Source organism: Tachypleus tridentatus, chromosome 12, assembly GCF_004210375.1.
Source record: "Tachypleus tridentatus isolate NWPU-2018 chromosome 12, ASM421037v1, whole genome shotgun sequence".
Lineage (NCBI taxonomy): Eukaryota > Metazoa > Arthropoda > Merostomata > Xiphosura > Limulidae > Tachypleus > Tachypleus tridentatus.
Genome location: NC_134836.1, coordinates 135,770,466 through 135,785,568, shown reverse-complemented (window position 1 = coordinate 135,785,568; position 15,103 = coordinate 135,770,466). Strand labels below are relative to the sequence as shown.

General features: G+C 32.3%; 1 protein-coding gene across 1 annotated transcript; it reads right to left on the bottom strand.

The window, feature by feature from the left end:
• Window positions 1-5,007: 5,007 nt before the first annotated feature.
• LOC143234796 (eukaryotic translation initiation factor 3 subunit F-like) lies at window positions 5,008-13,520 on the bottom strand. The gene is given in 9 exon segments (XM_076472431.1): window positions 5,008-5,121; window positions 6,283-6,396; window positions 6,660-6,796; window positions 7,147-7,241; window positions 7,992-8,129; window positions 10,634-10,664; window positions 10,667-10,712; window positions 11,742-11,812; window positions 13,321-13,520. Coding segments are annotated over 9 exon segments (819 nt in total). The 5' UTR covers window positions 13,430-13,520; the 3' UTR covers window positions 5,008-5,043.
• Between the last annotated feature and the right edge of the window lie 1,583 nt (window positions 13,521-15,103).

Genomic DNA, 15,103 nt, shown 5'->3' with positions numbered 1-15,103 from the left:
CTAAGGTCGTAGTCTTTATAAATTTTTAAATAATTTGATTTTTCCTGATATTTAAATACCCTTGGTGTACAATTCTCAAAATAGATATCCTTTCACAAAAATTCCCAAGCTTCGATTTTTTCCAAACTATATTATAGAAAACAACTTTAAAAAATAAGATCATTTTACCAAAATCACTAAATTTAAGATACCATAACGTCTTTTTGCCAAACGCACTCCAAACTTCCAGTTGTTATTACTCTGTTTAGCTAAGGTTTTTGTTTTTAACTTTAAATAATTTACTGTCTTTTCTTAATCAAGCACTATATTTCTAATCACTAGGTTTCTCCTGCAGGTATAGAAAATTGTTAAAGTTTCTCAATGCTGTTTTATCGGCTCTTCTGAATGTTTTTGGAATAACAGCTGCTGTAAAAATGCTGCTCATTCCTATTTTTAACGTAAAACACTTCACTGAGGGATCTTATAGATCTCAAAACCAGAGTGGGCCTTTTACTTGTTGACAAATCAATCGCTACTCGCAGTATCATAACATTAAATGTACGTGTAAAAATAGAAACAACGATAGTTGGTACACTTCATTCAGTATTTCCAGATGTTGTTTACTTAGTAGCTCCTTCTATTGGTAATTAAATGAATAATAAACGTAACTGAAGGTAGTTATTATAAGAACCCTATGTTTGACTATTTCCACCAGGTTGCATCACATTTTTGCTATATATAAAAGATGGTGTTCACTGAAGATGCTCTGTTTGGACTAACTTTCAACAACGTAAGTTTAGAAATTTTTTAACAGTTGAGCCTTTTAGATGATAAAAATGTTTCATCTCAGTAGGATATTTATATCAATACGTAGCTGAAAACTAAGATTTGAATGGATCTGGAGTTGCACTGGAAGACAATAAACATAAACCCTTGGAAGCATGCTACATTGGGCTAAATGTACTGCTAATAACGTAACCACCAGACTTACTGTAGGTGTTAAATCCCATCGAGACTCGCGTTACTCATTCATGCATCACATGGTATTTCAAACTCTTCATTCAATCAAGTCTTACTTGTTACTAAATGAACTAATGGTCAAATTTTAAAATTTTCAAACTTGTTTTCCCACTTCATAACTCACTTTGGAAATAAAAAAGACAATATGTCCTCTACATTATCTCTATTCTAGTTCACTGTAGCTTCAAATAATTTAATCTTAAGTGGAGTAAATTAGATTTGTACTTGACTCATAACAAAAACAGGGATGACCCTAATACTGTGACGAAATATACCTCGATATAGTTGTTACAAACCAGACAGTTAAATGTGTGAAATAGTTGGACTTTATGAACGTTTCTTTAGTATGTGCAAAACAACGGTATCAAATTGTGGATCTCAAACTTATCTCTCTCAATTATCACAGAGCCGTTGCAAAACTTTGAAAGTAACCCCTTGCATTGTAACATCTCATTTTTTTTAATTAACTATATAAATAATGGTCTACGTTTCACATTTACTTGGCACGTCCCAGTTACTTTATATTCACTTGAATGTGTCATGTGTTCTGTGGAATTTACTAATCTCGTCCTTTATATGAGTGACATAGATAGACTTGTCTTACTGATAATGCTCGACTTCTTTAACTGTTTCAGCACGAAGCCTTACAATGGTACATCCAGACTGCTTGCACCAAGATGTTAGAGAATGTCTTTGTGCAACTGACTGCAACATAAAGTGAAAGAATGGTTTCTTTTTAGTAGGAAACCTCGAGACACAGTATGACTTGGTACTTTCCGAGATTATTCGCAGATTTTCAACTCTATCTGGTACACAACTACAAAGGTATATGTACTTCTAATGCTCCAAAAACCAATTTATTAAAACCTTCATTAAAACTTCACAGCGGTTCCTCTTGTGAAATCAGTTAGAACATTCCTCTAAGAACATTTTAGCTGTTACTTTTTAAAATAAACAAATTTTTTCACAATAGAAAATTTATGAAAACAAATCCGAATCATTAAGATGGTAATGTGACAACTTTGGACTAGCTCTGTTTGGTACATTTTCAGTAAAACAAAAACTAAACTGTCTTTAATAACGTCAACAGTTCCTCTTGTGAAATCAGTTAGAACATTCCTCTAAGAACATTTTAGCTGTTACTTTTTAAAATAAACAAATTTTTTCACAATAGAAAATTTATGAAAACAAATCCGAATCATTAAGATGGTAATGTGACAACTTTGGACTAGCTCTGTTTGGTACATTTTCAATAAAACAAAAACTAAACTGTCTTTAATAACGTCAAACAGTGATCACTGAGGAGAAAATGTTTTAATCCAAGGTTAAGCACGACTAAAAATCAACAATAAGAACTTGGACTTGAAATGATGGACAAGTTGTTTTTAGTTAAGAATAGTAAAAAATAATAAAGTAATAATTCATACACTGTGTTAATACTTAAATGTGTTACCAGGGGCTTGCTTATTAGGTCCTGAATAGCCACACTTAACTGTTCTTTTACACTGGATGTGAAAACCGCGTATTGGCTTTCCCACTTTACATTTTTTGGCACAAAGTACAATAAAAATCACGTTTAATTTCTGTCTTCTGGTTATTCTTTCTTTTTTAGCTAAAGCCAATCCTACTGGTGTGGTGTTTGGACTGTATGATACAGATAGATGGAAAAAATGTTGTCATGGGATTTAGTAAATCCACTTAATGATTACTTGGTCCAAACAGAACAAAGTAAACAGAATAGAAACATTTTAAATCTTATTCCTGGGCAGAACATGTTATTTCCCAATTACTTTTGCCTAAAGTAAATGGAAAAAGACATTTTTTCTTCAACCTTTGCTTTTGTCAGCTGGGTCATGAGATTTTCAAATTTACCCATTTTCCAGAACATTCCAGGTAGATTGTACTGAGTAGCTGATAGAGAATTTTCTCAAACTTTCTAGAATGTTGCACAATTTAGGGAAATTTCTAAAACTTTCCATAGTAATTCATATACAGGGGCTCACCACTCACCAGTTCAGTTCTTGTTGCCTAAGTGACCATAAACCTATCTGATTTTATCAGAGATGGCATCAAGAAGCTGCAAGCATTATCCACATGCATTCTGCTATGTGCATTGACCAATTTATCATGACAAGAGCAAAAAGGTACTCTGTCAGCATCTGATAAAATGTGTGAAACCTACAAGGCATATTTCGGCATGCCTGTTGGGGATCAAGACAAACCCTGGGTACCTAATTTTGCGAGCACTGCAAAACAACTCTAGAAGGTAAGATGGACAATTTTTGCTCGCTTGAATAGTAAGTTTTTTATATGATAGAAATTTCAGACCTGTCCAAATTTCACTTTATTTCCAATAGTATAGAAAAGATATCAAAATATTTTGCATGAACCTCTTCCACATTAGTTGTGAATGAAATACATTATTTCTTCATAATTTTATTTTGCCTTTTTGCAGGATGGTAGAAAGGAGAAAGAGATCCCTGAAGTTTGTTATCCCAAAAATTTGGCATAAACCCACTGACCACTTAAGCAACTGCTACTTCTGCAAGTTGGATCCTTCCAAACATTGAGATGGCAAGAATACATCTATCATGGATCAGGACCTTCCATCATTCATCGCCCCAGTGCCACACTCTCCTGAGCTCCCTATACCCACTCTGCCAGAGAGAAAGCAGCCATCCTCGGAAGAGAGCAGCAAATCAGAAGAGGAGGTAGATGTTGGAGATCCAGATTACAATTTCAGAGGTGCAGCTGCTGAGAGAAACCTATACTACCCCCACCAAAGAGACTTCAATGGCTTGATCAGAGATCTTGGTCTAATAAAGTTGAAGGCCAAGCTTTTGACAACTAGGCTCAAGGAGTGGGATTTGTTAGATGAAAGTGTGCAAGTCACAAGTCAGAGGAAGCATCATCAACATTTTTCAAGTTTCTTCACACGTCAGGATGGGCTCTGCTTCTGCCACGGCGATCCAGTCTGTGTGAGGCAACTGGAAGGGCCTGTAACCCGAATGAGTGGCATCTCTTCATTGATAGCTCATCCAGAAGCCTCAAAGCTGTGCTGCTCCATAATGGGAATAAGTATCTATCTCTTCCCCTGGCTCATTTGGTGCACCTTGAAGACCAAGGCAAGTGCTCCCACCAAGATATATAGGACTTTGAACGCTGCTACCAAGGAGCATATAACGAAAACATGATGGGAAACTATATTTGGGGGCTGATATGTGAAAGTGATTTACGTCACAGTCGCAAATCTACTCACTTCTAAACATTTTTATATAACTTTAGTATAAATACATCTAAATCTTGATTTACTTACATAGGGTTTGAATAAAACAACAAATGAAAGTGTGCAGATTTGCCCGTGTTCACACAGAAAATAGGTTAATTTCTAAATTTCATTATCCAGGTCACAGATAATGACCTGTGCAAAGTTTGAAGGGAATAATGGCCATTTTATGTAGTTTTACAACAAACACTATTGAGACATAACACACTATCCAGGAACAAAATGTGTGTTACATAGTATGATAGACATTACATAGTGTTATTTAAGTTACATTTATATGATACAACCTTAAAAGTAATCTTTCTTCTTCCAATCAGACTGAAGTTTGTTATATTGAAAGACAGTATGCAGTAGCAGGATTTAATATACACATGCTTTAACTAAAATTTCATTCAATTAGGTAAATAAAACATTGAAAGTAAGATGTAGGAAGTGGATGTGGTAGACTAACTAAGTCCTGAAATAAGCATTTACTCTATCAAAGTTAAGGGTGATGTACTCCTGTTAGAAAATGATAATTAAACTGTACTTATGGAACCCTATTTTATTCAATATAGAGTTGTAGAGGAAATGGTCAACTTACCATCAATAACAATGGCTAATACTAAATTTACAGCTAATAAAACATCACGATGTTACTACTTGTGAAGGTGGCTTGCTTCATGACCTGAAGGTTTGGTATTGTGGGAAACTAATGTTTAAATAAAGTAAGACTTACTACATTAAAAGTGAACAATCGGGTAATTTTATTCTGTATTTTACACATATGTAAGTTTTTCATGAAGGCTCAGCTGGGTTTTGGTCAGTTGAGATAAATACAGTACCATCAACAGATCCTACAAGAGAAAAGTAAAAATGACAAAAGGTTTTACAACATATCCATTAAACCAGTGGTTCCCAACTTTTCCTTCCAAAGAAAGGTCAGCTACTTCCAAAATCACACAGACTGCTCTTCACAGTATTACCTTTTGAAACTAATTTTATTATGAACTAGCATAATTCATTGACTTTACTTTCAAAGCATATATTTCTTTCAATCAACTTGTAACCTCTTTATGGACTGTTGGTTGGAAACCACAACATCAGCTAATATCACAACACACAAAAAAAGCATTTCTATAAGACCCAACAAAAAAATTACTTAACTGTAACTTCCTAATCAGTGAAATCATAGGGATTTTTAAACCACATTCTCTGTACATACACAACTTTGTTAAACTAAAATAACAAGTACCATTAATACTCCAGTTACTAGTGGGATAGTTTATGTCCATTACACCAAAAATCCATGTCCTCATGTTTTAGTCAGTTTCTTACAGTGACTAACTCAAAACAAAATAAAATAGAGTCCTACCTTTAGTGAACAGTAATAAAACAACACAACATAGAGTCCAACTGTAATGACTAGTAAAACTGCAAACAAACAACACAACATACAGAGCTCAATAGTGATAATTTATCTAAACCTGCTATTTTGGTAATGACTCGAAAGAGTTAAGATATTTGTATTGTGTATAAAAGTAGGTTTAACAATTATTTTTCATATCTGCCAACAAATTACAACCTTTTCTAGATACACCGCTCTCCTGAAGTATTAATTAAAAGAACGGCGCTACCTTCAGGTTTATGGAGGTGTTAGTTAAGGAACGTCGTTACCTTCATGTTTACGGAGGTGTTAGTTAAGGAACGTCGTTACCTTCATGTTTATGGAGGTGTTGGTTAAGGAATGTCTTTACCTTCATGTTTATGGAGGTGGAATGTCTTACCTTCATGTTTATGGAGGTGGAATGTCTTTACCTTCATGTTTATGGAGGTGTTGGTTAAGGAATGTCGTTACCTTCATGTTTATGGAGGTGTTGGTTAAGGAATGTCGTTACCTTCATGTTTATGGAGGTGTTGGTTAAGGAATGTCGTTACCTTCATGTTTATGGAGGTGTTGGTTAAGGAACGTCATTACCTTCATGTTTACAGAGGTGTTAGTTAAGTAACGTCGTTACCTTCATGTTTGAGTTCAACATCTCTTGAAATTCCTCTGGATTCATCTGAGGGACACTCTGTACCATGTCCATTAGAGCTCTTCCAACACAGTTATCACCCTGAGTTCTTCCTGTCTGTATAAATATAAAACCAAACTTAACAGAACGCAAGTACATGGTTAAGTAACCATAGCTTTTATGAGGAAATCAACTTGTAGAATTAATTTGTGCATGTTAAATGATGCATTATGACAGGGAAATAGTAAGACAGCATTTACCGTATAACCTTACAAATATTTATTAATTTTATCAAAACCACAAAAAGAAAACTACACAATATTTGAAAGATACATATCTCCATATTCTTTTATGAGCTGAGAAATAATCATAAAACTTACCAAGACATCATCTACATATCCAATGACAACATCTAAGAGTTCTTGGGTGTTCCGGGTTGATCCACAAATCTGATCAAAGTCAGACTTGCATTCAACACTCCTCTGTTTGTTGAACTTTGTTCCCTGGCACACTTTCACTGATGGAATATATAACTCTTAGTGTGGAATATCTTTTAACTTCAACAAGCAACATATGTACATGCTGGGTTATGAAAAACACCAATGTTATTAAATAAAATACGTTTTGTTTTCCCACATCACTTTACAGTATTACATTGTGACTTTGTGTTAAATGTGTATAAGAAAAGGTTTTGATCAGGTAAAATAAAACTTACAATTTAATTTTGTAATTAATTCATTCATCTTTAAGTTTTAGTTTCTATATAATTAAAATATTCACTAGCCTCTCATCTTCAGTAAATTATTTTTTTCATGTGTTATAATTTCACTGTCACTAAAAATAAAACTGCTAGAAAACAGAACTTACATGAAACCATCTCAGGTTCATAACCAATAATTTCAAGCTTACAAGGTGAAAACATTGTTCCTGTATGTTCCTTTCCTGGCACTCCAAATGTAATACTGGAATAAAAATATGTCAAATTATTATATATAATTCTAAGTCTGGCCAATCAAAGAACCTATGCAAACATATAATTTTTTACAACCAGCACGAGCTATATTCTAAACCAATATGTCTATTTCTAATAAATATCATAGACTGAAAATGTTTTGTTTTCACATTCCAAGTATGTAAAAAAAGCATTTATAATTTGCCATTTGTTTAGCATAAATCCCTTTCAGTTGGTTCAAAAAGTCTGAGGTAGATTGGACAATTATTGACACACTAATCTGTTCAATGTGCAGTAAAAGATTTACCGTATAAATCTGCGACTTTCAAATAACCATTCACATCTCTTTATCTAATAAATGTTACATCTTACACACTACATTTATCCACATTTAATGTGAAATACAGACTAGTAAAACTAATGATGTATTAAAGACAAACATCTGTAACCTACGTGATTATTAAAGACAGACAAACATCTGTGATAATCATTCTTCATTCTTTGACCGACTTCTGGCAATCAAGACGTATCCAATACACTGTGTACAGTTAATATTCACCAGAATGATTATTAAAGAGAGACAAACATCCGTGACCTACGTGATTAAAGACAGACAAACATACATAACCTACGTGATTATTAAAGACAGACAAACATCTGTGATAATCATTCTTCATTCCTTGACTGACTTCTGGCAATCAAGACGTATCCAACACACTGTGTACAGTTAATATTCACCAGAATTAACATTATACTGTACCTGGTGTACGGTTTGATGCTAAGGTGGCCCTCAGTCAAACAGGTGTCAACAGTCAGATGAATTGGGTTGTTAGCTTCTCTGCTGTAGTAGTCATGAATTAACACTGAGTGTTCTGTGACATCAGGGCCTGTAGCATACCTGGAGAGAAATAACATAGGAATACATTTAACAAATCTCTAAATACTAATGTTATTCCTCAAAATTGTTCACTAACCAGTTACAATTCAATGATATGATAATGTTATTCCTTAAAAGTGTTCATTAACCAGCTGCGATTAAATATTATAACAATGTTATTCCTTAAAAGTGTTCATTAACCAGCTGCGATTAAATATTATAACAATGTTATTCCTTAAGTGTTCACTAACCAGCTGCGATTAAATATTATAACAATGTTATTCCTTAAGTGTTCACTAACCAGCTGCGATTAAATATTATAACAATGTTATTCCTTAAGTGTTCACTAACCGCTACAATTAAACATAATGTTATTCCTTCACTGTTCACTAACCAGCTACAATTAAACATAATGTTATTCCTTCAGTGTTCAATAACCAGCTACAATTAAATGATATTATAACAAGCTATATACTTATAGGTGTATCACACCTGAGTAACATGTTCACTTAAAGAACTTTGATGACTTTCACTGATTTCACTTAAACCGTATATAACTTAAGCTATATATGACTATTGGGTTAAAGCAATTGAACATAACAGTTTAACATTGAAGCCTCATGATTATTTGCTAAGTATGGTTGACCATAGTTATTTAGAAATTAGTATGTAAACATTTACTGTTCCTGAAAACGTGAAAAAACACTGTGGTTAAGTATATGGGAGAAACTTGCATAGCTACCACGATACTATAACCCTTGCTGAACTGTTATTCAGCTACCATAATACTATAACCCTTGCTGAACTGTTATTCAGCTACCATAATACTTTAACCCTTGCTCTACTGTGTGTGTGTGTCAATCACATATCTTGATTTTTAATTTTGTCATGGTAGAAATACTTACCTAAATAGCATGAAACCTAGGACCAACTTAAGTAATATATGATTTACACTTAATTCTATCATACATTGATGGGTTTTAAATTACAGAACTGATTTGAAAAATCATAAAATAAGTCTGTAGTAATTTTTCTAAATATTAAAGAAATTATTCAACAAACAATTCTCTAATTTTATATACAAAATATTTTTAAGAACATACAAATTTTGATCATCAAGTCATTACACAAACAATATTAGTGATTATGAATTGAAGTTTTTCCGAGCTAAATGTGATCTAAACACATCATTGTTCTAAACCATGGTTATCATGATCTAATGTAACTACATATATCAGTTTCAGGAAGTCACTGGCTAGTGATCTAAATACATCATTGTTCTAAACCATGGTTATCATGATCTAATGTAACTACATACATCAGTTTCAGGAAGTCACTGGCTAGTGATCTAAATACATCATTGTTCTAAACCATGGTTATCATGATCTAATGTAACTACATACATCAGTTTCAGGAAGTCACTGGCTAGTGATCTAAACACATCATTGTTCTAAACCATGGTTATCATGATCTAATGTAACTACATACATCAGTTTCAGGAAGTCACTGGCTAGTGATCTAAATACATCATTGTTCTAAACCATGGTTATCATGATCTAATGTAACTACATACATCAGTTTCAGGAAGTCACTGGCTAGTGATCTAAATACATCATTGTTCTAAACCATGGTTATCATGATCTAATGTAACTACATACATCAGTTTCAGGAAGTCACTGGCTAGTGATCTAAATACATCATTGTTCTAAACCATGGTTATGATCTAATGTAACTACATACATCAGTTTCAGGAAGTCACTAGCTAGTATCTAAATACATCATTGTTCTAAACCATGGTTATCATGATCTAATGCAACTACATACATCAGTTTCAGGAAGTCACTGGCTAGTGATCTAAATACATCATTGTTCTAAACCATGGTTATCATGATCTAATGTAACTACATACATCAGTTTCAGGAAGTCACTGGCTAGTGATCTAAACACATCAAAAAACTTATATGCAAATGAGCCGTTTTTGCATATAAATTTCTCAACAAGTGGGTTTCTCGACTCTCACATCAAAAAACTCTTTCTTCTGTTATTTTCAATTGAAAATCCAAAAAGTCTTTCATTTCAGTGCAGATCACATAAGATGTCAGAAAAAGTGAACACTCAACTTGATGAAATGTTGTTATAAATAAAAGTTTATAAACAAATAAAACAAAAGTAACTTCTAGATTTTGTTAAAATATTGTAAAGAATTTCCTTTATCATTTTGTATTGTTTAATTTTTTTACAGGAAATGTTTTTATGCTACAAGTTGAGGTAGGCTTAAGTAAGTCATTTTACACCTGACCATATCATAAAAAAAAAGTTTTCATTAGGCCTAAGTTACTGCTTGAATGACCAAAGAATCACTGAAAACATAGATAAATGAATACAAAACAAGTTTAAAAAATTATTACTTATATAAAACATAACCTTCTGAGATAATTAGTAAGTTTTCAGTTCTGTCATAACATTAGATTGCTAAAACCTCAATAAAATTAAAGTGTTATTTATACAAGTGAAAACATACTAACCATCCAACAATCACTTCACTGGGATTAACTCTTGATGAAATTCAAACATATCCTTAGCAAACTCCATATTAATGGCTACCTTAAAACAGATGATATAATATGTAACTAAAGGATGCGTAGAAAAACAAACTGACATAAATTAAGTAAACATGAAAAACTACCATTCTGCAAGATCCAAAATACTGTTTAATATTAACCCCAAGAAAAAATATTACCATAGAATATTTCTCAGAACTCATTTACAAAACATGAGATATTTACAGAACTTCTACCATCCACGTTAACAAGAACAGTCAACTATTCATACTTACAGACTGATAAAAGTTTCTTAAAATGTAACAACAGAAAGAGAAAACACACATCTTACACAAAAGGTTGTATGTTTTGTGCAAGGTCACACTAAAGCTATCCATTGTTAATTATGAAGTAATAAAGTAGAACAAAAGCAGATAGTCAATGGAACCCACCACAAAGCTTCACTACTCCAACCATATCATATGTATCATATATCCATGGGCTCAAAATGCTGAGCACAAAGATGCTGCAACATGATATGAACCACAAACCTTCAGGTCTTCAATCCAACCCACTGACAACAGTCATATTCAGGTAAAAAATAAATGGTTGGTTTTTAAACAACCTCTATTGTGATTATCATTTTGTTAGATAAATTACAATTTTTATATAAAAACAGCTACAATTTAGAACAGTCTAAAACTAATGCAAAGAAAGAACACCAAAATTAATAGGTAGAATAAATGTTTAAAACTAAATAAATAATTTGTAAAGTTAATAAAACCCCATAATGAACCAAAGTTTTGAAAAAAGTTCAAACTTGATAACCAAAATAAAAATATTAATTTCCAATACTATTGTTAAATTCATTATCCTAAATTATCAGAAATGAAATAAATTCTATTATCAATAGTGAAATCTATACTTGCACAAAAATAAAAAAGACCCTAATAGATTACTTAACCTAATAAACATTCACTGAATTTTAACATTTCAAGTTATCTGTTTTCCTCCTAATGTATTCCTACGAGGACTAAAATTTAAATCAAAAATATGATGCAACAGATTGTTGCTAGCCTCCTGGTGGACTTACTTCATCTTCCAGCTCATTATGTGGCACACAGAAGCAGTTTGTTACCTCTACTGCTCCTTTCTCTTGTATGCCTAAACACAATATGAAACTAATTAACAAATGTATCTCTTACAATATTAGTCAACTAACATTCTATTAATACTTAGTACACGTTATTCATTTAACAAACTTATCTCTTACAATATTAGTCAACTAACATTCTATTAATACTTAGTACACGTTATTCATTTAACAAAACATATCTCTTACAATATTAGTTAACTAACATTCTATTAATACTTAGTACACGTTATTCATTTAACAAAACATATCTCTTACAATATTAGTCAACTAACATTCTATTAATACTTAGTACACGTTATTCATTTAACAAAACATATCTCTTACAATATTAGTCAACTAACATTCTATTAATACTTAGTACACATTATTCATTTAACAAAACATATCTCTTACAATATTAGTCAACTAACATTCTATTAATACTTAGTACACATTATTCATTTAACAAAACATATCTCTTACAATATTAGTCAACTAACATTCTATTAATACTTAGTACATGTCATTCATTTAACAAACATATCTCTTACAATATTAGTCAACTAACATTCTATTAATACTTAGTACATGTTATTCATTTAACAAAACATATCTCTTACAATATTAGTCAACTAACATTCTATTAATACTTAGTACATGTTATTCATTTAACAAACATATCTCTTACAATATTAGTCAACTAACATTCTATTAATACTTAGTACATGTTATTCATTTAACAAACATATCTCTTACAATATTAGTCAACTAACATTCTATTAATACTTAGTACATGTCATTCATTTAACAAACATATCTCTTACAATATTAGTCAACTAACATTCTATTAACACTTATTACATGTTATTCATTTAACAAACATTTCACATTTTGTATTACAATTTTGACAATTTTTATTTTCATAAACCAAAACTGTGCCTGTTATTTGTATTCTCAAGATGACTAATATGGGTATTAAATTAAAATAAAGCACAGAACAACATTTCGAACTTCTCGGGTCATCTTCAGCTTAACAAATAGGCCTTAAATCTCATCATCAAGAATTACTGTGTCTGTTATTATTAGCACAAATGTTCACCATTTACAAGCTTTCAAATGCACAATTAATCTAGATACCTAATATAAATGTAGGGCTATATATACAAGAGACAGTACGCGAACTTTGAACAACCTCCTTGTAAGTGACATTTGTTAGTTCTTTTAAAATAACTTTTTGGAAATTGTAGATTTTTCCGAACTTCAGGATCATGTTCTAAAATCAAATAAATGTTACTTCTAGCTAGTATAAGAGAAACTGGAATACGTTATGATTTATACTTATAGCACAAAAATCTTAACTTAGATTTAACACACCTCAGCAGATATACAAGTATCGTAACAAACGTTATTGGTAAAAACAGTTTAAAGCCTACTTTAAGTTCTGTTACAAGCCATATTGGTGGCGGTGCGACAGTTCAGTTATAAATATTGTTAGTCTATCTATTTCTTTTTAATGTAAATATTTACACTCCCCTACCTAGTAAAGTTCCAATTACACGATTAGCACCTTCGTGTCTTCTTTCGTAAGAATCGACAATGCTAAAAAGGACAACAGGATGAACTTTAACAAGTAAATTCGGAGACATTTTCACAATGTGTGTGAGAGATAGCGTTGTAATTGCAACGTGCAACTCAGCGTCTCCCTACACTCAATAATTTCTAGATTCTGGCGTTTTGTATAAAATTCTTGAAAAAATTCTCTAGCTATTATGAGTTATTAAAATACATTTTTAATAGTTTTAAAACATTTCTTTTCAGTTTTACGACTAGTAGTATTAGTTAAATTAATTTTGTTAATTTTAACATAAAACATAAAAAGGTGATTAAAACAACTGAAGAAAAGTATCACATGCTATTATTAGCAAAGATAAAGTAAAATATTTAAATCGCAAATTGTGACGTGCTTTTTAATTCTAGTCCTAGTTGTAGCTGTTCAGAATACGTACTTTTATGTTAAATTAAATGAATTTTAGTGCCAATAGAGACCCGGCATGGCCAAGCGCGTAAGGCGTGCGACTCGTAATCTGAGGGTCGCGGGTTCGCATCCCCGTCGCGCCAAACATGCTCGCCCTTTCAGCCGTGGGTGCGTTATAATGTGACGGTCAATCCCACTTTTCGTTGGTAAAAGAGTAGCCCAAGAGTTGGCGGTGGGTGGTGATGACTAGCTGCCTTCCCTCTAGTCTTACACTACAAAATTAGGGACGGCTAGTACAGATAGCCCTCGAGTAGCTTTGTGCGAAATTCCAAAACAAACAAACAAAAGTGCCAATAAAAGTGAGTTTATTCTAATATCTATATATATACAGGGTCATTATAAAGTCCTTTTGCAGTTTTGAATTTACATAACTTAAATTCTTTACACGATAAAGTCAACCTGTAAAGACCATTGAGAAGCGTGATGCATTTGTTTTATCATGATTTAGCATTAAATTGGTTATTATTTTTATTTTATTAATGTGTTTATTATTTTATTTGCAGAAATAGGATTGACCCACAGCATCAATAGAAGAGAGAGTGAACCGTGTTTTGTGGTTAGCCAAGCTAAAATCTGTCATAGTCGTCCAAAGATGAATTAGAACCAATTACAATAGAAATGCACCACACACGAATTCCATAACTAACTGAATGAATAAGTTCAAAGACAAAGGTTCTGTCAGTGATAACCCACGATCTGGAAGGCCAAGTGTAAGTGAGGAACATGAAGCAGCTGTAGAACATCCTTCATTCAAATTCCACGGAAATCTGTAAAACTGGCATATTTGGTATTTCAGACTCAACAGTGCGTAAAATTCTCAGAACGAAACTAACAGATGGATTGGCCACTCTTCTGGCCACCAGGTCAGCAGATTTGTTTTTATGGAGACACGTAAAGACTAGTGTTTATTCAACAAAACCTTACTCCTTAGATGATCTGTGGACTAGGATAACCAACGTGATTCGGGATATTACTGAAATTCAACTGCAAAACGTATTTGTAGAACTTCGGAATCGCATCAAGGTTTTTATACGTAACGATGGTGGACATGTTGAAAATTAAACTCTCAAGAATAAATCTGAGTAAAAATGTAATAAATTATTTCATTAACCAGTTTTTATACATTAATTTTATCATTATAGAACTGAAGTTATAAAAATTTAAAACTACACAAGGACTTTATAATGACCCTGCATACTTTGCATTCTCAAAGGACATGCAAAAAATATCGCTAAACCGTAAATCATAGTTCATCTTTAATATTAATTTCATTTGCAATCTTATA